The sequence below is a fragment of the Gregarina niphandrodes genome (genome assembly GCF_000223845.1).
Source record: "Gregarina niphandrodes unplaced genomic scaffold scaffold00957, whole genome shotgun sequence".
In the NCBI taxonomy this organism is placed as follows: Eukaryota; Apicomplexa; class Conoidasida; order Eugregarinorida; family Gregarinidae; genus Gregarina; species Gregarina niphandrodes.
In genome coordinates, this window is record NW_011646229.1 from 1 (window position 1) to 538 (window position 538).

Below are 538 nucleotides of genomic sequence, written 5' to 3' on the forward strand. Positions count from 1 at the left end.
TATTCTTTAGTCCGGTTGTATTAGTCGCTGGAATCATCCTACTGGTGTTTATTCAACCTGATTTAGGGGGCGCTAGTATCTTGGCTGCTGTGATGGTAGTCATGTTTTTTGGCACCGGTATGTCATATTGGTATGGTTTTTCGCTGATTACAGCGGTCACAACAACGGTTATGATTTTATTTAGTATTTTACGGCACTTTAACTTTTCAACGAACGTTAATTCTTATAAGTTCAACCGGATTTTATCGTTTTTACATCCATTTGAATTGGAAAATATGGGTGGGAGTCAGTTAGTGAATTCCTACTATGCGATTAATAATGGTGGTTGGTTTGGCTTAGGCCTTGGCAATAGTATCCAAAAGCGCGGTTACTTACCAGAACCATATACCGATTTTATTTTATCGATTACCACTGAAGAATTAGGTGTGATTGGGACCCTCGTGATTATCGCGTTACTATTTGCGCTACTAGCACGGATTTTTTACCTAGGGATTCATGCGACTAAGATGTATCACACTTTATTATGTTACGGAATTGG

At 38.8% G+C, this 538-nt stretch overlaps 1 protein-coding gene across 1 annotated transcript; it reads left to right on the forward strand.

Annotated features, from left to right (window-relative positions):
- On the forward strand, window positions 1-538 carry GNI_243520 (cell division protein FtsW; the record flags this gene model as incomplete). Its single annotated transcript, XM_011136496.1, has 1 exon — window positions 1-538. A coding segment is annotated over one exon (538 nt), but the record flags the coding sequence as incomplete, so codon positions are not given.